The 23,847-nt window shown below is 44.1% G+C and overlaps 1 protein-coding gene across 1 annotated transcript in view; it reads right to left on the bottom strand.

The window, feature by feature from the left end:
- Nucleotides 1–421: 421 nt before the first annotated feature.
- The window catches only part of ADRA1B (adrenoceptor alpha 1B), a 56,474-nt gene continuing 33,048 nt past the window's right edge, over nucleotides 422–23,847 (bottom strand). Inside the window, exon 2 of the mRNA XM_081500578.1 lies at nucleotides 422–1,536. Coding sequence (XP_081356704.1) covers nucleotides 938–1,536 — 599 coding nt within the window. The 3' untranslated portion in view covers nucleotides 422–937. The remainder of the gene's footprint in view (nucleotides 1,537–23,847) is intronic.

The raw sequence follows: 23,847 nt of genomic DNA, 5'->3' as shown, positions 1-23,847 counted from the left end.
TGGGCACCGGCGAACAATGCAATGCAGTGTTTTGTCCAAAGACATTGGAGGAGGTAAGGGACCCATCCCCTCACAGGTGACAGGCCCACCTAGGTAGCCCCAGCTAGGATTAGCGTCCTGGGGATCTGGACCAGGGCAGGCATTGCCCCGTCTTGCCCACAGCTGGAGGATTTGCAACTGCTAAGGGTCAAAAGCAGGCAAGCAGGATTTATGGGACAAGTCCAGGGGGTCACTTTCAGCCACAGGGTTAGATTAGTGTAGCCCTTAAAGGCAGGAATAGCAAAGGCACAAACGGAGCCAAGCCGGGGCCAGCACAACCATTACCCACAGGGTCGGCGGGAGAGAGGGGCATACCTGAACGCGAAGGTAAGGGAAACTCAAGAGCCTACCTGCCACCGCATTCACAAACTACTCAAAGTCGCACAGGAGAAATGACCTTTAATGTCCGACTTTTGTTTCCAACCCCACCAAAGTGACACCCTTCAGGGAAGTACAGGAGGGGCTTGAGAGGTAAGAAATCAGGAGACAGACAGCGTCCCGGCGCCTCCTGGGCGCACGCACACTCGCTCTGCCCCCCTCGCGGGCGGCCCTATACACGCACACACGCAATACACGCACATCGCACAGACACACGCACGTGACCCCACAGTTAAATACATGTACAGAGGGACTCGTTTAGATATATACAGAGAGAGAGACGGAAATCCCGGCCGGCGTCGGGTCCCCCAGGCTCTCAGCATGCTCGGCCCAGCTCTCCGCGCTGTACCTGGCACCCATGCCCCTGCCAGAAAAGCAGCTGCCCCTCTCCCCGCCCCCCTCCCCCCGTTTCCCGGTGGGGCCCCGAGTCTACCGGGCGCCGACACTCCCCTCCCCCCTCCGCCCGCCCTCCCCCCACGATGATGGGCTCCCCAGGGAAAGGAAGCGGTGCGCGGGGACCCTAAAACTGCCCGGGCGCCAGGGGCATGTTGCTTTTGAAGCCGGGCTGCCCGTTGGCCACGTCGGCTGCGGCCTCGTGGCCAGCGTCCCCGTCAGTCCCGGGGCTCTCGGGCTCGGCAAGGAGCTTGAAGGTGAAGAGCGGACCCGAGTCGTGGCGGCCGCGGCGGCCCGGGGGCTCGGGCGCGGGCAGGCTCAGGAGGGCGCCGGGCGCCTTCCACTCCGGGAAGGCGCACAGCTCGACGGGCGGCGGCGCGCCGCGGCCCAGGTAGCCGGGGCTCGGCGAGGCCGAGGGCAGGGTCCGCTGGCTGCCGCTCAGGCAGCTGCCGCTGTCGTCCAGCGAGTCCTTACGCGACTGCGAGCGCTCCAGCGAGCCGCCGCGCGTCCACGGCCGGTAGGTGTAGCCGCAGCCGCCCAGGCGCCGACGGCGGCGGCGGCGGCGGCGGCCGCGGCACTGGCACCCGAGGATGCGCACGAAGGCGCGCTTGAACTCCTTGCTGGAGCACGGGTAGATGATGGGGTTGAGGCAGCTGTTGAAGTAGCCCAGCCAGAAGACCACCTTGAACACGGCGTCGGGGGCCTTCAGGGTGGAGAACAGGGAGCCTGCAGGGGGAAGGGGTGGGGTGGGCACGGGCAGAAAGACAAACAATCGGTGAGCAGTCAGACCCTCTCTTCTATGTGATCTGCCCACAAACTGTCAACCGGTAGTATTCCTGTCTCCTGCCGCCTTGCCCAGGCCAGTTCCTCTGCCTGGAATACTGCCTTTCCATCTCAAAACACGACTCCTACATTCTTTTTTAAGTCCAACCTCCATCTCTTCACCTTTGCCCAGAAAATCTTTGCTGATTTAGCTAAACAGGATTGAAACAACTGCATCTATAATGTTCCTAGGATAGCGCTTACCACTTCCTTCGTGAATGATAATGATAATCATACACAGCTCTTGTACAGCTCTTGGAACGGCACTGTGTTGGTTCTTCACCTACTATTTTATCCTTCACAGCATGGCATGAAGTATTTCCATGGGAAATATGAGATGTATTAAAGACCTAAAGGTGAAAGGTAAACCTTTATAAGGTAAAAGAAGACAAGGTAAACGACAGTCTTACCGATGGAGAGGTGAAGAAAAACGACTTAACACTTCAAAAAGATAAACTATGGGGCAAGAGTCGGAGAAGATATTTACAGTGTTTTAAGACTGTCAAGGGATTGGTATTTAGAGTATATTAGGACTCCTGAAAGTCAACAAGAAAAAGACAGCGTTCCTAGTAGAAACGTGGGCAAAGAAAAGGAACAGGCAATTTACAAAGTAGAAAACTTGAGGGCTAATGAGCATATGCCAAGGTGCTCAAAATATTAGGCAGTCAAATAAAGTGAGAGCCACAAAATGAGAGAACATATTTGTTACATTAGCAAAAATTAGAAAGCTCGATACTGCCAAGTGCAGGCAGGGGTGTGGAAACATGGGGAGTCTTCTACTGGTGGCGGGCACAGGCTGTGAAGACCTGATCCCATTAAGTATACAGATACGTCTTGACCCAGCAATTCTGCTCCAGGGCAGGGATCTGAAAGAATGTTCACACAGGTCATCAGGGGCCATGTGTGACTACGCTCAGGGTGATGGTGTTTATGGTGTTTATGGTGACAGAGTTGGAAAACACCTGGGTGCCCCTCACTGGGAATTATGGAAATGTAGTTGGGAACATGCATAGCAGAGCAATTATGCAGTACCTAAAAGTCCAAATAGCAATACTGAAAGATCTCAAATAGCTTGTTCTTTGTAAAAAAAAAAAAAAGTAGGAAACAGAATGAGCTTTATAACATAACATCTTTTAAGTAACACACCAAACAACCAAACTCATTTGCAAAAACACTTTCAAGTTAAAAAATACATATCAAATGCAAAATGGGTGTCTAAGGGTGAGGCAGGGGAAAGGGGTATAGGGGATGGGAATAAAAGGAAATAAATCAATAAAATAAGAGAGATGCCAGACTTAGACCTATGATGATGGGGTGCTGATAACTGAGAAACATGACTAACTCATGCCTCTGAATCGAGGTCCAAAAGCATTTAATGCAAAATTAAGTTCAAAACTATTTCCATTTTAAATGCAAGGCAACTGAGACTTGGAGAGGTTAAATGACTTGCCCCAGGCCACATAGCATGTTTGTAATATAGCTGGGATTTAAACTCAATTCTGTTTGAATATGAAACACTGTTGTTTGTTTGTTTTGAATGCTATTAATTTCCCTTTGTGGAAAAATGAGAAACTATTAAAAAGCAAAAAGAAAAGAAAAAATATTTTAAAAGCACAAATAAACCCACAATGCAGAGATACCACATTTTGGTATATAAACTTCCAGATTTTTTTCCTATTGTATATACTACACATGTAAATACATATGTAAATGTTTGCATATGTACATGTAAATGTTGTATATACATATATATGTAAATGAATATATATTTGTTGTATATACATATGTAAATGTTTAAAAATGCAATTATACTTCACAGAACATTCTGTAACTTCAAACCATGTCCCTAAGCCTGCCACTCCACCCGCAGTACAGTGACTTTCGTATTCCTGTCTTAACCTCCTCTGTTATACTGTGAGCTTCCTAAGAGCCTGGTCTTTGGGATCACCTTTGGATCCATTTGAAGGAAGAGCGTATGAGTGGGAGAAATCTTAGCAAATCTTGAAATCCAACTTCCTCACTTGACCCATGGAGACACTGAGACCCAGAAAGTGGCTGAAGATCCCACAGTTGTTGCATAGATGCCATAAGAATCCCTGTTTTGGATTGCACTTGAGTTTCCCCCCTGCAGCGCTTGACCTTCTTGATTATTGAGCTCTGGCTGCTTGTTACAGGGGGCCTTCTGAGTCTCTGCTTGGCGATTCAGGGATGGTGGCTGGCCAGGGTTCCCGGTGCAGGGTTAAGTCGGGAGAGATTAAACTTGGAAGGAGGGTGATCCACACTCGGGGTGCGTGTGCGCCAAGCTGCTCAGTCATGCCTGACTCTTTGCGACCCTATGGACTGTAGCTCACCAGGCTCCTCTGTCCATGGGATTCTCCAGGCAAGAACACTGGAGTGGGTTGCCTTGCCATCCTCCAGGGTATCTTCCCCGATCCAGGGATCAAACCCGCGTCTCATAGGTCTCCTACATTGGCAGGCGGGTTCTTTACCGCTAGTGCCATCTAGTGTTAACTGTAAGTGTGCTGACTTCTCAACTCTGGGTTAGCGCTAGGTGAGGCCAATGAGGGCGCTACCTCGTGGTCTGATTCGTGATAAGGTCTGCACCGTTGGGTTTTTGTCCCACTGTTGGCATCACCGACTCGATGGACATGAGATTGAGCAAGCTCTGAGAGTTGGTGATGGACAGGGAAGCCTGGCATGCTAGAGTCCATGGGGTCTCAAAGAGTCGAACACGACTGAGCGACTGAACTGACTGTCCAAGATTATCCTTTGGACAGAAGGCTCCAGTGGAAATGCAAATATGACTTGTGAACACCTAGTATCCATGATGGGGCGAGTTGTTTCTGCCCATGCGTATGGTCTTGTTTCTGTCACAGGGTCTAAAGGGAATAGTTAAAATGGTCTTGACAAAAATGGGAAACTGGAGAGTAAATCTGTGAAGTGGAGAGAGGGAGCTAACACTTGGAAACCTTGTGCATTACTCTGGAGGGTAAATGCTGGTGAGCATGTGCACAGGTAGGCACACCACCCATGAGGACATGTTAAGGCCTGGGATTGAGCTGGAGGGGCACAGACAATTATGGCAAAGGTGGAGAGGGTCCAGAGCAGGAGAGCATCCTTGCTGAAGACAGATTTGTAACTCTGCTTGCCAACCCTGTTGAAAATGGTAGTAAAATGGCCTAAAGGGGGTGTATCCTGAAGGACCAACTTTTAAAGTATACACAAATTACAATAATACTGATAGCTAATATTCATCAGAACCATCAGTCACATTGTGTGTGCTTTGCACACATCCTACACTAAACCCTTTACACCATTCACCTGTTTAATGATCACAATAATCTCTAGATAAAGGGACTATAAGAAAGATAGTGCTAAGTCATGTCTGACCCTTGGAATCCCATGAACTGTAGCCCACCAGACTCCTCTGTCCATGGGATTCTCCAGGCAAGAATATTGGAGTGGGTTGCCATTTCCTTCTCCAGGGGATCTTCCCAACCCAGGAATTGAACCCAGTTCTCCCGCATTGCAGGCAGATGCTTTACCAACTGAGCTACACAGGAAGCCCCAAAAAGGGACTATGAAAGTGAAAGTAAAAGTGAAGTCGCTCAGTCGTGTCCGACTCTTTGCGACCCCATGGACTGTAGCCTACCAGGCTCCTCCGTCCATGGGATTCTCCAGGCAAGAGTACTGGAGTGGGTTGCCATTTCCTTCTCCAGGGGATCTTCCCGACCCAGGGATCGAACCCGGCACTATAGTTGGTCCCATATTATGAATCAGGACACCAGCATATGAATGGTAGCTTTTTACATTTTTATACATTCATTCTTTCATTTGTTAATTCATTCATTCCACAAATATGGAGCTCTGCTAAGTGCCAGGCATGAGGCCAACCTTTAGGGATATGATGAGGGGCGTTTCTGCCCTGTGGCAGTCCACAGGCTTGTGAGGAGGCAGTTCATTGCACCAGAACACACACAGCATTATGATAGGGCATAAATGCCATTCTCTCCTTCTGTGCCATATGGCATTTCTTCCTAGGTTCTTCTTCACCTGCATCACACTGAAAGCACTTTGTTAGGGATAAAGATGGGCTGGAATTTTGTCTTTATTTTCTTACAAAGCACTCTCCAAGAACCAGTGGGCTGAGATGTGCTCAGCCAAAGGGAAGGGGGGTGATGCTGATTTTCCCATGGCATTCACTTACAGCCACAGTTTGAGCTTGGGGTCCCTGAGATGCCTGTTCCTCTGAGAAGAAAGTCATTCTTTGCCTTCAGCCAATTTCGGCAGTGTGGCCTGGTGACTTGAGCCCAGAGTTTGGGATCGCAGAGGCCTGGTTTTGCATCCCTTTTTTTTGAGTATTGGCTGTTTGACTTTTGAAAAGCTAATTGGCTCTCTCAGGCTAAATTTTCTTATCCATAAATTGAGGATAACATCTGCTTCATAGGATTTTTCTGAATACATGAAAATACCAATATTAAAATACTTGATATGGGGTCTGGCACCTTGAAAATTGATAAATGGTGGCCGTTTTCCAAATATACTTTATATCCTGGCCCATTCATTGCCATCCTCTAGGAACTCTGCTGATTAACCCTACCCAACTGAGAGTGACTCCTTTATTCTGTACCCCTCAGAACATATACAATAAGATCTTATTCAGTTATTTTATTGTTTGTCTGTTAATGTTGCTGAGCCATCCTAGGGCTGGCTAAGTCCTTGTTTACCACCCAGACTGTAAACTCCTTCTGGGCAGAAACCACATCTTTATTTCTTTTCCATTCCAGGAAAAGAATATTTTTATTACATTTTATTAATATTTTATATTTTTATTATAAAAGTGACACAGTGGAGAATGAATGGGGGAGCACAGAGAATTTTTAGGGCAGTGAAATTTTTGGTATGATATTATATTCGTGGATATATGTCACTATACATTTGTCCAAACCCATAAACTGTACAACACTAAGATTGATCCCTAATGTAAACTGTGGACTTCGGGTGATTATGTGTCAATATAGGTTCACCACAGTACCTTCCTGTCAATTTGGATGTGAACCTAGAACTGCTCTAAAAAATTAAGACTTAAAAAACCTCACATCCTTAAAAAGAGGGTTTCCCTGGTGGCTCAGATGGTAAAGAATCTGCCTGCAATGCAGGAGACCCAGGTTCAATTCCTGGGTCAGGAAGATCCCCGGGAGAAGGGAATGGAAACCCACTCCAGTATTCTTGCCTGGGAAATCGCATGGATAGAAGAGCCTGGTGGGCTACAGTTCAGGGGCCGCAAAGAGTCGGACACGACTGAGTGACTAACACACAACACACACATCTTCACAAAGCTAAAAATAGAGTTTCCATATGATTCAGCAATCCTACTTTTAGGCATATATCTGGAAAAGATGAAAACTATAATTCAAAAAGATACCTGCACTCCAATGTTCACAGCAGCACTGTTTACAATAGCCAAGACATGGAAGCAACTCAAGTGTCCATCACCAGATGAATGGATGAAGAAAATGTGCTGGGCGCACATGTACACGCATACACACACACACACACACACACACACACACACAGAGGAATATTACTCAGTCATTAAAAAAATGAAATGATGCCATTTGCAGCAACATGGATGGACCTAGAGATGATCATATTAAGTGAAATAAGTCAAAAAGAGAAAGACAAACACCATATGGTATCACTTATATGTGGAATCTAAAATATGACACAAATGGGACTTCCTTGGTGATACAGTGGTTAAGACTCTGCACTGTCAATGCAGGGGGCTTGGGTCTGATCCCAGGTCAGGGAGTTGGATCCCTTGTGCTGCAACTAAAGCACCTGCGTGCCACAACTAAGACCCAGAGCAGTCAAATAAAAAATAACACAAATGAGCTTATTTACAAAACAGAAACAGACTCACAGACATAGAAAACAAACTTATGGTTACTAAATGGGAAGCAGGGGAGGGATACATTGGGAATAGTGGCCTTACAGATCCACACTACCATATATAAAATAAATAAACAACAAGGATTTACTGTATAGCACAGAGAACTATATTCAATAGATTGTAATAAACTATAATGTAACAGAATTGAAAAAGAATATATATATAAACAAATCACCTTGTTGTATACCTGATAGTAACACAATATTATAAATTATCTAAACTTCTACTAAAAAAACCTGTCACATTCTAAATTACACACTACAAAAAAATCTATATAATATAGAGTGAAAATTCTTTCTCAAGTAGATAGGACTCGAGTTAACAGTTCTGTTTTTATCCTTTCAGATGGAATTTTTAAATGGGGTCATATACATACCTTTTCCCAAATTTCTCTCTTCACTTAGAATATATAAAAGACATTTCCTCATGTCACAACATTACATTCTGTTGTCTGGATATATAGTAGTTCACTTAACTCTTTCCTGATAGTAGTGAAATAGTTGATTTTCAATTTTTGGCTATTACAAACTGCAGTAATGAAAAGCCTCATGCACTTTGTGTTTTTGCACACTTGAGTGTTTCTGCAGGGTAACCTTCTTCATGAGGAATCACTGGGCAGGTTCCACATTTAAGTCCTGATAGCTAGCCAAACTGCCTTCTGATTGGCTATATCAATTTACTATCCCATTGACTGTGTAATGAGTGTGATATTTTCCCTACATCTCCACAACTTTGTGGTGTGGTCAGTTTTTAATCCTCGTGTATTTGGGAGCTGAATAATGACCTTGCCCGCCCTCTTGTTCCATTTGCATTCTCCTTTATTTCGTCCTCCAGCAGACCAGAATGGCTCTCTCACCTTGAGGAAGCCCTCAGTGACTTCTGACAGGGACTGTCCTTTTCTTGTTAGATTCTTACTCTTGGGATGGAATCCTGGTTCTCTCACCAAACCTGTGACCTTGGGCAAGCTTCATACTATCCCTAAGCTTCAGTTTCCTCATCAGTAAAATGGGTCTAATAAGAGTATTACCTTCCCTGGGTTGTTTTGAGGATTAAACAAGATAAAACATGTAAAGCTTTTATTAGCATGCTGGGTACCAGGTTCCTGCCACCTAAATCAACTCTGCATTAATGCTAATTAACCAAATGATAATTATTCCTATAAACCACTCATTGGGCTAGAAATCTAATTACAGGAAATCGATATTTGTTAGCTTGGTGTATCATTTTGGGTAAGTTGCTTTCCCTTTCTGGGCCTCCGTTTCCCTCCTTTAAAAATGTATTTATTTATTTTACTGAAATAGAGTTGATGGACAATATTATGTTAGTTTTTAATAATTTGATGTAGTTTCCCTCCTTTAGTTGAGTGGTTTGATCCAAGTCCTGTCCAGCCGTATCATTCACAGTCTCTATGAGGCCAGCGCTAGAAGCCCTACCCATCCTTGCTTCTCCAGACCCACCACAGAGGGGCAGTGTGGGTCAGGGACTGGACTGCCACACGCCTCGGATTCCACACATATTTCGGCCCCTTCCTTCCTCTCTCTCCTGCCAGCAGCACAGTAGCCTTCCGGATTAGGGGCTCTGTTTGCCACACCAGCATGCTCTGGTGGGAGCCAAGAGCCCTCATCAATTAGGGAAGGTGCCAAGCCTCCTCGGGCATGAAAGCATGTTGGTGACAGGAATCCTATTTTCTCTGGGCACAAATACAGACCTTTGGGTGCCAACGAAGATGCCAAGGGGCTTCCCTGATGGTTCAGTGGATAAAGAATCTGCCTGCAATGCAGGAGACACAGGAGACGTAGGCTCCAGCCCTGGGTCATTTGGAAGATCCCTTGGAGAAGGAAAGGGTAACCCACTCCAGTATTCTTGCTTGGAAAAGCCCTTGGGCAGAGGAACTGGCAGGCTATAGTCCATGGGGTCGCAAAGAGTCGGACACAACTGAGCAATGAGCATGAAGATGCTAAAAGAGGGAGCAAATATCAATGGGAAATGTAGGTTCCTGGAAGCCTGCTCTCTCTGCTGGAAGTCAGGCCGGTGTCTGCTCTTTGCCAGGGTGACCAACTCTCAGTGCATGTCCTTGAGCCTGGCTCCACATCTCCTGCCCATGAAATGTTCCCATGTGCCTTAGCCTTGCGTCTTAGCATCATGGCTTGGCAGAACTGGGAAACTTTCTTCCTTAAGGGAAGGTCAGTTAGGGTGAGTGACTTGTACAAGGTCACTTGGCTGGTGAATGGCAGTATGAGAGCCAAAACCTGTTCAAATGTCCTTCACTTGATCCAAAAAAACATTTATCAAGACAGTGGAGCTCAGTGGTTAAGGACCTGTTCAGATAACACAGGCAGGTACACCTGGGTTCAAGCGCTGATCCTGACTTCTTAGCCGAGTGAATTCGGAGAAGCTGCTTGAGCTCTGTTTCTCGGAAAACAGGAATGGTGATAATTCTTTTCTGAATGGGTGAGTTGCGCTTAGGCTTGGTAAGTGCTTGGCATGTTGAAAGTACTCAACAAGTACAGCTATTCGACTGCTGCAAACACAACTACTGTTACTACTGCCAATGCTGCTGTTGCTGCTAGTACTATTGCTACCAAGATGAAGGAAATGGAGGAGAAGATGAGATCTCCTGTGCAGAGCAGGTGTCAGGACTCTCACCCTGCTGCTCTTTCCAGTACAGGCCCAGGGATAGGGCTCCAAGTGGTTCTGGAACTTGATGAAACTGTATGTGATATTCATGCAGTTTTCTGTGGGAGAATCCATAGCTATCATGGGCTTGATGGGGTCAGCAACCCTCAAAGGTTTAAGCCTCACCCATCTCAAGTCCAGAGCTTCCTAAGCATCAGTCACTCTCCTCCCTGGACCACCCATTACTTAATGCTTTTCTCTAAATCAACTCGCTTTTGGTATCTAAATTTTTTTTTAAAAGAAAGCTTTCTATTACTGTTTTAAAACCTGCATTATTTGCTATAAACAGAATGCAATGGCAGAGAAAAAGAAGATGAAGACAAAACATTATTAGTAGCTCTGGATGGCTCCATAGTGTAGTGTAGTGTAGAGAGCCGCCTCTCTTTTTCAAAGAGGGAGATTAGCTCAGGTTGAGGGGTGTTGAAGACTTGCTGGCCTTAAACTGAGGGGCATTCATTCATTCATTCCTTGAGGACCTGAAGGATTGAAAGAGAAGTGAACAGGTAATATTTCCTCACTACAGAACCTAGCCCCTGGCACATAATAGTGCTAAATAAATATTTGTTCACTGACTGACTGAATGTGATTCAGTTTTTTTGTGCCATCTCTGGCTCGCGTTTCAAGCTATCTTGCACATCACTCAGATCTGTAGTCATTTTGAGCAGCACTGTGGGCACAGCTCTGGGAAACCACTTGCAGGAGGCCCCATGGTTCCACTAGGATGCCTCTTGCTAGTCTCTTACTGAGGTTTTTTAAACAGATAAAATGAGGCACACCTCTGAAAGGGCTTGGAGGAGTTGAAAGCTTCACATCTGGGTGGGGCAAGTAAGAGGTAGAACTTGAGAGGAAAGTGATAAAGCAGCAAGCAGATGGAACAGTGAGCCCACTCATATCACATGGGCTTTGCCTGCTGAAGGGTGACTTACAGGGATGGAGAAGTACAAGGATCCAAAAGCTAAAGTGAAGCAGGATCAGCACAAGGAGAAGTACTTCCTGGCTGGACCATGGTCCAGGTGGGTCATCCTTAAGGTGCTATTCAACGAATCTGAACAGTGAATCCCCACTCTTCAAAACCACAAGGTTTGTTTGTGCAATAGTAGCTACTATGAAGATCCCCTGGGGAAGGAAATGGCAACCCACTCCAGCATTCTGCCTGGGAAATCCCAGGGACAGAGGAGCCTGACAGACTACAGTCCATAGGGTCACAAAGGAGTTGGACTTGACAGAGTGACTAAACAACAACAACAACAAATCCTGTGTCCATCACTGGCCAAATGCCTAACCATCTTCACACCCTTTTTTGCTCCTTCAACCATCTCTGTTCCTAAGACAGCTCAGCATGACTGCACCCTGCGTGGCTCTAGGGGGCGCCATTCTGCCCGCTTGGACTCCTTGGTGTCTGGGGGTCCAACCCAAGGGCGCTCACTGGAGGTCACGACTATTACAGTCGAGGGAACGGAACTAGCTGCAAGTCACAGAGCTAATGGGGGACAGAGTTTGAATATGAATCCAGGAAGCCCTTCCAGAGGCTGTAAATCACTTCCAAGACAATTCTTGGGGAAACAAAATACACATGCTGATGTGTATAAAGGACTGGAAAAATAGACATGAAAGGAGACATCAACTGAGTTTATCCTTCGGTGTGGAAATTATGGGTGAATTTTTCTCTTCTGGGCTTTTTGATGTTTTCCAACATTTTCTCCATAAACATGAATTACTTTTGTAATTGGGAAAAATCCAATGAATATTATTTAAAAGACAAAAAATGAACCAAAAGATACTATTTAATGTTCTACTTAAATGTAATCCACATGATAGTTCTATGAGCAAAGTGGGATTATCCGTACTTTTCAGATGAAGAAACAGCTGTAACTAGAAGGCAGCGCTTGTTCAAGGCTCTCTACATGTAAGGGGGGGAGGGGGGGTTGAAATGAGGCCTTTTGTTGTTAAGCCCAGCAGCCTCCTCTGTGAGTTCCTGATGTGTCTGTGGGTCCCCTGATGTGCCTTATTCTCTTACTATGGACCCTGTAATATACCTTCATTAAATATTAGTTGAAGGAATGACCAGGGGACTGCACCAAGGCATAGAGAGATGCAGAGCATCATTTATCTGGTCCCCCCAGGGCTAGGTGGTTTGTGACATCCTTCTGAGTTCTGACAATCTGGGTCTCTGGGATTATAAATTTGATTTGACTTATTTCACAGTCAGCATCACACAAGCAGATGACCTCAAGGGAGACAGTGGGTGGTAAAACCATTTTGATCAGCTTGTAAATAGAGTGATCAGCTTGTAAATAGAGCCTCTTTCAATGGGGCTGTTATTAGGAGCACTTGGCTACACCTTCAGCCAAGCCAAGTTTTCCCAGCGCAAACAGTTTGCCCAATAAAAACTAAAAAAAAATGTCAAATACTAGTTACTAATTCTTTCAGCATTGGCTTTGAGAAGGAGGTTTCCTTGGATTTGGAAATTCCCTTCGAGGTTTTTCCATTTTCATTTGAGACTTACCCCTGGAAAGAGATCACAGAACTGTCCAACAAATACAATATCCTCAGGGCCAAACAGATCCATGTTAAGTTTTAAAGCAAATACTGAAAACAATAATAATCACCAGAGCCACCATTTATAATGAACTAAGAACCAGTTATTAGGTATTATGTTTACAAACATTCTCTCATCCAATCCTTCCAGAAGCATTGCTATTATTATATTTCATTCTATGGATGAGGAAACTGAGGTTTAAGAGATTAATGAAGTCACATGTCTAGTAAGAGGTAGAGTTAGGATTAACATCTAACTCTAAAGTCTGGGTTCTTATTCATTGCTTAATAATAAGAAAAGGAAGCTTCTATTCATTTCTTTAAGCACTAGGCAATTTCCCCCTCAACTGGAACAATCTTTCTCTTCACTAAACTGTCATAGTATTTTATCTGAAGCTAAAATGTGGCATTTATCACTCTCTATCTTGAATTACAGTTGTTTAGGGCTATGTCTCATCTAAGATTAGACTGTGAGCTTCTAGAAAAGAGAGTTCATGTCTGATTCTTCTCTTTCTACTCAGGGCCTTGCACAGTGTCTGACACAGAATAGCCACTCAGTCAACATGTGTTGCAAGAATAATAGTTAGTAATAAAGACAGCAAGCCAAAATATGTTAGCCCTTCGCTACTCAAGGTGAGGTTCATGGATAAACAACATCAACATCACCTGAGCGCTTGTTAGAAATGCAGAATCTCAATGATCCAGTGAATCCGAATCTGCCATTTAACAAGATCCCGAGGTGAGAAGCATTGCCTTAGTCCACATTACAATTTTACTTTTAAAATTGTTTTCCTGGGTATCTTGGAATTCATGGATGAGCAAAGGCTGGGCCGTTAGCCACCTCACCATGGGACTGACTTCCTTGTCCCAAACCCTCCAGTGGCTCCTGTAGTTTATAGGATAAAGTTCAAGCTGCTTAGGTTGGAATTTAAGATCTGCTCAACCCGGCTGCAATGGACTGATTCTTTGCAACATAAGAGTTGACTTTTCTTGCTCTTTTCCTTTCATCTACTCTGTCCACTGGTCTGAAATGTCGGTTCTTTTCTCCTCCTCCTCTCTATCCCTTCTAGGCCTGGCTCAAATTTCTCCTTCTCATAACCTCAGCCCACAGTGCCCAGCTTCCTATGAAGTGTGAAAGTGGAAGGAAGGGGCAGGCTGTGAAGACCTGCTCAGATCCAGGTAACTGACACAACTTAGCTAATCTCGCTCTCACAATGAGGCAGGAGGGAGGAGTGGGTTCTGTAATTCTCAACTTGTAATTTACAGATGAGGAAATCAAGTCTTCATGTGTATGGAACTCACTCAATGTTACACAACTATTAAACTGTAGAGCTGGGATTCAAACTCAATTCTGCATGAGCTCCCCTGGTGGTTCAGACAGTAAAGAATCCGCCTGAAATGCAGGAGTCTCGGGTTTGAGCCCTGGGTTGGGAAGACCCCCTGGAGAAGGGAATGGCAACCCACTCTAGTATTTTTGCCTGGAGAATCCCAAGGACAGAGGAGCCTGGAGGGCTACAGTCCATGGGATTGCAAAGAGTCAGACACAACTGAACGGCTAACACTTCACTTCATTGCCTGTCCCAAAGCCGGGCATTTTTCATAACACAATACAGCCTCTGAACTCTTAAAATACTTCTAAGTTGGGGGAAGACCAGAATTATTTACTTTCTATTTGTAATGGTGTCTTTACATATATTTTATCTGGCCATTAAAACACAGAAACCAAGAATTTTGTGGCACTGTACCTCAGTGGTTCTTAACCTAAGTATTCTGGTTATGCAAGTAATTTAGCACTGCATAATTTCAGGAGTTCACAGACTCACTGAATCCCATCCATGGGTGCCCAGGAGATGCAAAGTCACCAGATTAAGAGTCTCTGCTAATCTCTCCACAGAATTCTATCACAACAGCTGCTGAACTTATTTATTTAAGAGTCTGTCGCCCTTGTTCACAAACTCCTCAAGGCCAGGGTCAATCTTACTCGTTTTTCTAGGACCAAACACAGAGCTTGGGTTATAGTGAATGTGTAAAACTATTTGTTGAGCACATAACCTCCTCTTCATGTGCCTAACCCAGTATCTATGTGATTCATGGTAGGTGTGGGGTGAGTTTCTTGCTTATAATGTGCTTCCTTCCTCTTCATTTGTTTAAACGGTAACCACAGGGACTTCCCTGGTAGTTCAGTGGTTAAGAATTCACCTTCCAGTGCCGAGGACATGGGTTTGATCCCTGGTCAGGGTCAGATCCCACACGTCATTAGGCAACTGAGCCCATGCACTGTAGAGTCTGTGCACCATGACTATTGAGCCTGCACACTCTGGAGCCTACAAGTGTGGCTCACACTATGAGCCACAACGAGAGAAGGCAGTGTGCTGCGACAAAGACCTGACATACCCAAATAGATAAATATTTTTTAAAAGGGAACCACAGGCCAATGCCCAGTTCAGTTTTTGTCCTCTTCCTGAAATCTTTTCCCGACTGCTCCAGGCCTCTTCTCCTGTATTTTCCATCAAAACAGGGGCCATATCACATAGATCAATATGGAATGTCATTCTTAAGTGCCATTTGTCTCTTTAGACAGCATCAAAGCTGTTTGAAGATGGAGTCTGTCCTATATTTCTAGCACAGGACTGGGGATCAGGTCAGTGACATCAATTGCCTGCTGGTTAATCGATGGACCCATTCCTACTTCAAAGAGGGAAGCGACCTCTTGGCTTAGGCCCAGAGTTGAGAGCAGATGGGATGGAGTGGTTTCTGTAGCACTTCAGGGTCTATCTTTGATGCCAAACTGAGTGTGTTCCACACTTTGACCTTAATGGCAATTTCCCAATAGAACCCTTTTAAAACTGAGCATTGATGGGATCTATGTGAAGGAAGCCATACGATTTTGTGAATGGACATAAAAGGAAGACATGTAAAGGGAGAGACATAGCTTGCTTTAGTATGTTGTTGTTCAGTTGCTAAGTCATGCCCAACTCTGAGACCCCACGGACTGTAACACGCCAGGCTTCCCTGTCCTTCACTATTTCCTGGAGTTTGCTCAGACCTATGTCCACTGAATTGATGATGCCATCCAACCATCTTGTCCTCTGTTGCACCTTCTCCTCCTGCCCTCAATCTTTCCCAGCATCACGGTCTTTTCTAATGAGTATAGAAAGTCCCTATCCAAGACAACTTCAGTTCTCCTTGAATTCATCTGTAAATTCAAGACAATCTCATTAAAATACCATCACGGTATTTTTTAGGGGCTGGGGTGGGTAGAGAGAAGAACCTAAATGATCTCAAACTAAATATATGGAAGAATATAGATGATAAAAGAATAACCATGAAAAAACATCCAGGTTAATTAAAACAAGTAAAGAGGAATGACAGGAGTGGTATGGGGAAAATGTGGAAACTTACCTGTATAGATAGTAAAACTTGCCAAAAAGTCATCTCACATTATAAAAGTATTTAAAAGACTCTAGGGCAGGAAGTGCAAGAAAAGGCAGATAGATCAATGCAATTATATAGTTTATAAAGAGAACCAAATATCCATGAGAATTTGATATGTCATTTCAATGCTTGTGTGAAAAAAGATTATTCTGTTAGTGGTGTTAGGACAGCAGTCTAGCTATTTAAAAACAAATAAAGCTGGATCCTTACTTTATTTCTTACATTAAAATAAACCCAGATGGATCTAAGATGTTAAATATTAAAAATTATTAAAATATTAGAAGATATAGTAAACATTTTTATATGATTTTGAAATAGGAAAGACCTTTTTAAGCATGATAGGAGTTCAGGATCTGTAAAGTATTGCTGTATTTGCCAGGACATTTCTATAAGGTCACAAAATTTGAAAACAAAGCTAAAAGAACTGAGAGAAACATTTGTAACTCAAATAACAGTAAAAGCAATAATATTTCTAGTACACAAAACTCTCTTTCAAATCAAGAAGAGAAAACAACTCAATAAAAACAAAGGAAACCATATGGATAAGCAAATAACAAGAGTGAGTAAAACGGGTAGCCAGTGAATTCGTGAAAACACCATAAAATTCCTTTACCAAGCAAATAATGCAGATTAAGAAGCAGCAAAATATTTCAGGTCTATTAGTTTGGCAAATATATACAAGATTTTCATACATTCTATGTGGGAGTGCAAATTTTGGATTAAAAAAACTGGTGTTATCTAATACAATTAAAAAGATCTTAGCTTTTGCTTTTGATGTAAATACTCCACATCTAGGAACATATCCTACAGAAGTACTCATAAACAGAACAAAAGTAAAAGTACAGAGGACTTCCCTGGTGTTCCAATGGCTAAGACTCTGCACTCCCAATGTAGGGGGCCCAGGTTTGACCCCTGGTCAGGGAACATCCACCTGCCACGACTAAGAGTTAGCACGCTGCAACGAAGATCAAAGATCCTGTGTGTTGCAACTAAAACCCAACACAGCCAAATAAATAAATAAATATTTTTAAAAAGTACAGGGTATTCCAGTAATGTCCCCCCTTCCAGATGGGAAATTACCTACATTCCAGCAATAGGGGATTGTGAAATAAACCATGAAGCATTCATGCATTGAAAAACCATACATCTATTAAAATGGTAAGCTAGGTCTACCTGGAATGAGGCTCATGACCCAGTTAAGTAGAAAAAAGCAAATTTCAGGAAAGAAAGTCTAGTATGATCTGATTCTTGTAAAAAAACATATGTGTGTGCACACATGTATGCATGTATGTGTGTATGTGTCTGTTTGTATGTTCATAGGGCTTCCCAGGTGGCTCAGTGGTAAAGAACCCACCTGCTAATGTAGGAGGTGCAGGTTTGATTCCTGGGTCAGGAAGATCCCCTGGAGCAGATCCTGGCAATCCACTCCAGGATTCTTGCCTAGAGAATTCCATGGACAGAGGAGCCTGGCAGGCTACAGTCCATGTGGTTGCGGAGTTGGACAGACATGACTGAGTGACTGAGCACATATGCATGCATGTTAATAGAAAAATCTGGGTGGAAAAACTTCATAACGGTTATCTTTGGAGAAAGGCTTTATGGGAAGATTTTTACTTTTTATTTAAAATTATTTTTGCAATGAATAATAATTACTTTTGTAATTAGAAATAGGGAGAGAGGGGAGATGGGAAAAGGAGAGAGAGAAAGAGAAGTTGAAAATATTAGCTAAAAGAGCCAGTCTAGGGCTAAATAGCTGACTGACATTTATGCCCGGTCATCACATTTCTGGGCCCCACCTCCTCATGTTGGGGGAGGCGCAGGTTCCTCAAATGAAACAAAACATGAACAAATGGTAAATCAGGTAAAGAGTATACAGAAATCCTTATACAGTTCTTGCAACTTTTCTATAATTTTGAAACAAGAGGGTTGCATTAGCACCCATCCTCCCTGCTTCTTGGATTCTCAGCTGTGCTCACCCCACTGTCGAGGTGAAAGGGAGATTAGAGGAGAAGGCAGGAATATACCTGTGGCCAGAGCGCCTTCGAGCCTGTAACAAACAGGTGGTGAAGTACTGGAGCCTGCCCTCTGAGGAGCAGATAGCCTGCTGCCTGGCCGAGACGCTCAGAGCCTTGGGATGAAAGGCTCCAGAGAGAACAGGGACCATTACTGGCCTTGGGGAATCAGATGGTAAAACGCTGAGATGGGACCACTTAGGCCATTAGGCACTGTGCGATGCCTTTGATCCTTTTTCTGAGCAGCTGTCTGCTGACCCCCACTGCCTTCCTCTTTCTGACTCATCCCTCTGTTCTGTCCTTTAGCTGGTGGGAGTCCAATCTTATCTGCTGGCTTGCTGGGTCCAGGCTGGGACCCCTGGACAGCTCTGCATCTCCTCTCCACTGGTCTGGCCTGGTCTAGGACACACTCCCCAGAGGGTCCACACCCAGGCGTCATGCCTCCCTTGTCACCTGCGGCCCTCAGGGTGCATGGTACCAGCCTGCTCTATCTAGGACGTCTTGCCTTCTCACCAGAGCCCTCGCCTGTCTTTCTGTATCCCGAGGGCCAGGGACATCGCTGGTGTCATGAATGCTGTATGATGAAATGATTAGTCTTTGCTGCTGAATACGTGCTGCTGTCCAGATTTCAGAAAATCCTCTTCCTGCTCCTCAGTCCAGGTTCACAGACCTGCTATAAAATGACCCCCAAACTGCTCCCCTTTCTCACAGCTCAAAGGCTTCTCGCTGCTAGGAAACTTTGCAGATGCAAGTGCCTAGGAGACCGTTCATAGCTCAACTCAAAGATGGCCTGTAGGCCAGAGAGCTGGCTGGGCTTGCTGAGACCCTGGAAGAATGTTTTCTGAGAATTTCCATGAAGGGACAGGATATAGTTGTTTAGTATTTACTGCCTATGCTGTTTATATATATATATATATGTACCCCTGACATAAGTTGGAGCCTTTCCTCCCCTTGAAAGCTAGGCAAGGTGATCTTGAATGTCCCTTTTCCTAACCCTGGGGTGTCTGAAACTCTCCCCCAATGTTCCTGGATCCTGGGTGGGGCAGGGGGGATAACTTCATTCCCATCTCTCCTGTTTCTTGGGCTCTATTTCCCTAGATGCCTGCTCTGCTTATAGCACCCTGAAGCAGTGATTTTGAAGAGGAAAGTCACCCTCACCAAGTATTTAAAGTAGTGCTCAGGGCTGGGCTCCCTGCCCCTCTCCTTGCCCTCTCTCTCCTCAACTCCTTTCCTCCCACATTGCTTCAGGAGTTCCAAATTGTTATTGTTCTTAAGGCGATAATTTCTGTTCTCTCTTCTGGTAGCTTTGGCATCAGCATTACTGAGGGCAATGAGGAAGACGGGATGTGGGTAGTGATGTGAGGAGATGGGTTTCACTTTCCACCTTCGGTCTAATTAAGATATTTTTCTTAAAGACAGTTCCTTTTCTCAAAGAACCAGATTTTCAGAAAATACAATTTTTTCACCTCTTTCATGTAAACAAATGCTTCTTTCTCAGTTTGATGTAGGTTTTTAGGTTATTGCCTGCAGTGGGAGGGCCCCAAACTTTGTTTCACTTCACAGAGTCTTTATTGAACAACATCTCCTAGGTGTCTGGAACTGGTTGAGCATTTAATCCAGGAGATTAACACTGACTGGGAAAGCAAGGAGATTTAAGCCAGTGAGTTTAATACAACCATCATGCCCATTTTATGGATGAAGAAAACTATGGCTTAGAGCAACTAAAGATTACATAGTGGTGGAGATATGTAATTACATAGTGGTGGAGAGGATTCAATCCCAGGCATAAACCCAGAGCATCTGATCTTTCTGCACCTCAGTGCTGATTCCTGTAGACCAGAGACTTGCTATTTCCCTGGAACATTATGTGTGAAGGGGCCTAGAAGAAAACCAGGAGATGCTGGTTACATGCTAAGATGGAGAGGTGTTTGTGGGTGATAGTTCGGGAAGGGGGTCATTAGATTTTGGGCTTCTCTGGTGGCTCAGCTGGTAAAGAATCTGTCTGCAATGCAGGAGACCTGGGTTCGATTCCTGGGTTGGGAAGATCCTTTGGAGAAGGGAATGGCTACCCACTCCAGTATTCTCACTGGAGAATTCCATGGACTGTATAGTCCATGGGGTCGCAAAGAATTGGACATGACTGAGCGACTTTCACTTCACTTCATTAGATTTTGCTACTTTCAGAGAAGTTTCCTGAAAAACCAATTCCATCTTTGCACATTTTGAGGAGACAGGAGCTGAAAAGACAGGGAATTGCATCCCTTTTGTGAGTGAGGGTGTAACAGCAGTGGGGCAGGTGTGTTTCAGAGAGCTGGTGACCTTAGACTATTTCGTGCTTGAGTAGGGAGGCCTGATATCCTATGCAGTGTGTCCTGATCACAAGGAAGTTGGAGAAGTTGGGGTGACTCTCATGATAGCTAGAAATGGACTTAATCCTTATGATGTTGCCCAAGAAGATACAGAAGATGGTGGTGATCTGAATTTAACAACAACAACAATAATAATAGCCGTTACCATCTACTGGGAGCATATAAGAGGCAGGGGCTGTACTGAACCCCTAACATGCATCATCTCAGTACCCAAAACAACTCAATGTGGGAGGTACAGTTACTGTTCCCATTTTACAAAGACTGAAATTGAGGCTTAGAAGAGAAGTTACTTCTTCAGAGTCACAGAGATATTAAGTAGTAGAGCTTCTGCTCTCCTATCTTTTGCCATTTGGACCTCGAGAGAAAGGCCACCAAAACACCAAAGACTAAAAGGACATTTTAAAAAGTGGAGCAGATTCCACAAGAGGGTACAAGAGGGTGCAAGGGAAACAGAAGAGCCATGTTGGGGTGTGAATATATTAGTTTTCAGATGACTCATATTCCCGGCCAAATCCAGGAGGAAATGTAATTATTTAGAATTGAAAAGTCATTGTCTGTCAGCTCCTGGCCTTGTAAGAGTAAGCCCCAGAGACCCAAAAAGGTGGAAGGTAAAGGGACGTTTAACCCACAAACCCTTTCATCACCTGCAATGCTGAGAACAAACATGAGAGGATAGGGCCTAGGATGAACAAAAATTAATAAACAGAGATAAAAAGAGCTAAGTCAGACAATAAAATGGCAGAGAAGCTCCCTTTTCATTACCACTCCTCCTCATGTTTCTGACAAGAATATGGTTGTCCTGTGTAGAATGAGACCTCCAAGGTGGCCACGGATGGGCAGCAAGGACAGGGAGCCCAGGGTTCAGCCTGAGGAGCTGCCTGCAGCCTCCATATGTGCCTCCTGGTGGTCTGGCGGCCCCAGCCTGTCTATCCAGATGGAGCTAAACCCTCCACTGGGTCACCCCAAAGGGCAGTGCACTCAAGAGTGCTGATTCCTCTGTCCCCCTCCTTCCTTGAAGGCTGGGACCAGATGTTTCACCCCTAATTCTGAAAAGGCCACTGAGCCTCAACGGATCATTATTAAAAACGGCCCCCAAAGCATGTGCTCTGGCCAAGGGAAGTTCCCGGAAAAAGCCTTTCTGGCAGAGTGGCATGATAGCAGATGGATGGGCGAGGTCCCGGCCCTCATGCTCCCCTCCCCTCTTGTCTTCCTCCACTGCTGGTGATAGGAGAGGCTTGATGGATCTGGGATGAGGTTTTCCAAATCATGAAGGAGCAGGATGCAAGGGGAGATCGTGAAAGACACTGGTGTGTGAAGAAGTGCATTTGGCAGAAGGAGCCCAGCCTTGTTCTTCGGAGGCTGCTGAAGCGCAGGAACGGGGGCAGGCCAGGGCTGACCTGTCCATCTGCTCTGAGGTCTTGCTGGTTTGGTGGAGGACAGCCCAACCTCAGGAGAGAATTTTGACCTGGGTACCGCCCCTCCACAGGGCAAATGGACCATTATTGTGCCTGGGCATTTTATTCCAGCTTCTTCTGATCTAGTTCCTTACACTGCAGGACTGTTAAAAAGAATCATCAGGTCAAACCAGCATTTGATGAGGTTCATTAGCCCTGTTTTTAGTTTTAGTTTCACTGAAAGCATAGGAGTCCTTAATGATGTCTGTGAATTCCCGAAAAACACAAGGTCATCTGATGTGCACATGTGCGTTTTCTGTGTAGCTGCTTTAGAGCTTCGATTAGATTCTCAAAGGGGCCCATGTACCAAAAAAAGGATAAGAACAATTAGTTTAAAGAAAATCTGTTTTGATTGGGAACCAGGTTGCACGCATGCTCTAAAGAGCATGAATAAGCTATCAGAACTCTTGACTTTATTTCTCTAAGGACAACATAAATTAATAATGCCCAGTGTTGGTAATGATGCAAGTGAGTGGGCATTCATATCCTGATGGTGGAACTATGAATTCGGACATGCTTTCTGCAGGGCAATTGGGCAATATGACTCAGAGACCTTACAATCTGTTGTATTTAGTTATCCTGAAATTACAATCCTAAGAATTTATCTTAGTGATTAAGGACACTGCCTCTGAAGTCATTATCTATGTCATTGTGGGCAAATTACTCAATCTCTCTAGGCCTCAGTTTCTTCACCTATGAAATGAAGGTAATATTATTTATTCATAGGACTCTTGGGAGGGTTAAATTTGATAATACAAATAAAGTACCACCTCACACTGGTCAGAATGGCAATCATTAAAAAGTCTACAAGTAATAAATGCTGGAGAGAGCATGGAGAAAAGAGAAGCCTCCTACACTGTTGGTGGGCATGTAAGTTGGTGAAACCACTACAGAAAACAGTATGGAGGCTCCTCAGCAAACCAAAGATAGAATTACCATGGACATATACCCAGAAAAAACTATAATGTAATTCAAAAAGATACATGCACCTCCATGTTCATAGCAGCACGATTTGCAATAGACAAATCATGTAAACAACCTAACTGTCCATCGACAGATCAATGGATAAAGAAAATGTGGTACTATACAACGGAATACTACTCAGAGGTTTGACAGAAAACAACAAAATTCTGTAAAGCAATTATCCTTCAATTAAAAATAAATAAATAAAAAAAATGAAATAATGCCATTTCCAGCAACATGGATGCAACCAGAAATTATCATACTAAATGAAGTAAATCAGAATGAGAAAGACAAATACTATATGATATTGCTTGTATGTGGAATCTAAAACATGGCACAGATGAACCCATCTACAGAACAGAAACAGACTCACAGACATAGAGATCAGACTTACGGTTGCCAAGGGGGAGGAGGGGGGGAAGAGGGATGGCCTGGGAGTTTGGCATTAGCAGATGCAAACTAGTATATATAGAATGGATAAACAACAAGGTCCTACTGTATTGCACAGGGAACTATATCTAGTCTCCTGGGATAAACCATAATGGAAAAGAATTTTTAAAAAATGTATACATATATACATATATATGTGTATAACTGAGTCATTTTGCTGTATAGCAGAGAGTGGCACAACATTGTAAATCAACTATACTTCAATAAAAATCAATCAATAAATAAAGATAATACATGTAAAATGCTTAGTACAGAATCTGAGTAATAAATACTCAATAAATGTTAGTTATTATTATTTAGAGATAAGAATTTTATTGCCACATTATTTATCATAACTAAAATTTTGAACCAATCTCAAATATTCA

This window comes from Giraffa tippelskirchi, chromosome 6 (assembly GCF_054371585.1).
Source record: "Giraffa tippelskirchi isolate mGirTip1 chromosome 6, T2T-mGirTip1v1.2.pri, whole genome shotgun sequence".
Lineage (NCBI taxonomy): Eukaryota > Metazoa > Chordata > Mammalia > Artiodactyla > Giraffidae > Giraffa > Giraffa tippelskirchi.
The sequence above is the reverse complement of the archived record's forward strand: the minus strand, read 5'-3'. Positions and strand labels throughout refer to the sequence as shown.